A 319-nucleotide genomic window follows, 5' to 3' on the forward strand; every position below is an offset into this window, starting at 1 on the left:
CCCCGCCATGGTGGGGGCCGGTGTGAGGAACCGGTGAACGGCGGCGGCCGCCCCCCTCGCTCTCCGGTCCATGGTGCTGCCCCCCTGCCCCATGGCGGAGTTCGTGGTGCCGCGGCACAGCGCGGTGATGGAGCGGCTCCGCCGGCGCATCGAGCTCTGCCGGCGGCACCACAGCGCCTGCGAGTCCCGCTACCAGGCCGTCTCCCCGGAGCGCCTGGAGCTGGAGCGCCAGCAAACCTTCGCCCTGCACCAGCGCTGCCTGCAGGCCAAGGCCAAGCGGGCCGGCAAGCACCGGCAGCCGCCCCCGGCGCCGCCGCCG

General features: G+C 76.5%; 1 protein-coding gene across 2 annotated transcripts in view; it reads left to right on the plus strand.

Annotated features, from left to right (window-relative positions):
• The first annotated feature begins 6 nt into the window (after positions 1-6).
• The window catches only part of MAML1 (mastermind-like 1 (Drosophila)), a 24,790-nt gene continuing 24,477 nt past the window's right edge, over positions 7-319 (plus strand). For both annotated transcript variants that reach the window (XM_010578910.1, XM_010578912.1), the window contains exon 1: positions 7-319. This exon is cut by the window's right edge and continues 123 nt beyond it. In XM_010578910.1, the coding sequence (XP_010577212.1) occupies positions 71-319 (249 nt within the window). In that variant the 5' untranslated portion in view covers positions 7-70.

Source organism: Haliaeetus leucocephalus, unplaced genomic scaffold, assembly GCF_000737465.1.
Source record: "Haliaeetus leucocephalus isolate CR32 unplaced genomic scaffold, Haliaeetus_leucocephalus-4.0 Scaffold656, whole genome shotgun sequence".
Classification (NCBI taxonomy): Eukaryota; Metazoa; Chordata; class Aves; order Accipitriformes; family Accipitridae; genus Haliaeetus; species Haliaeetus leucocephalus.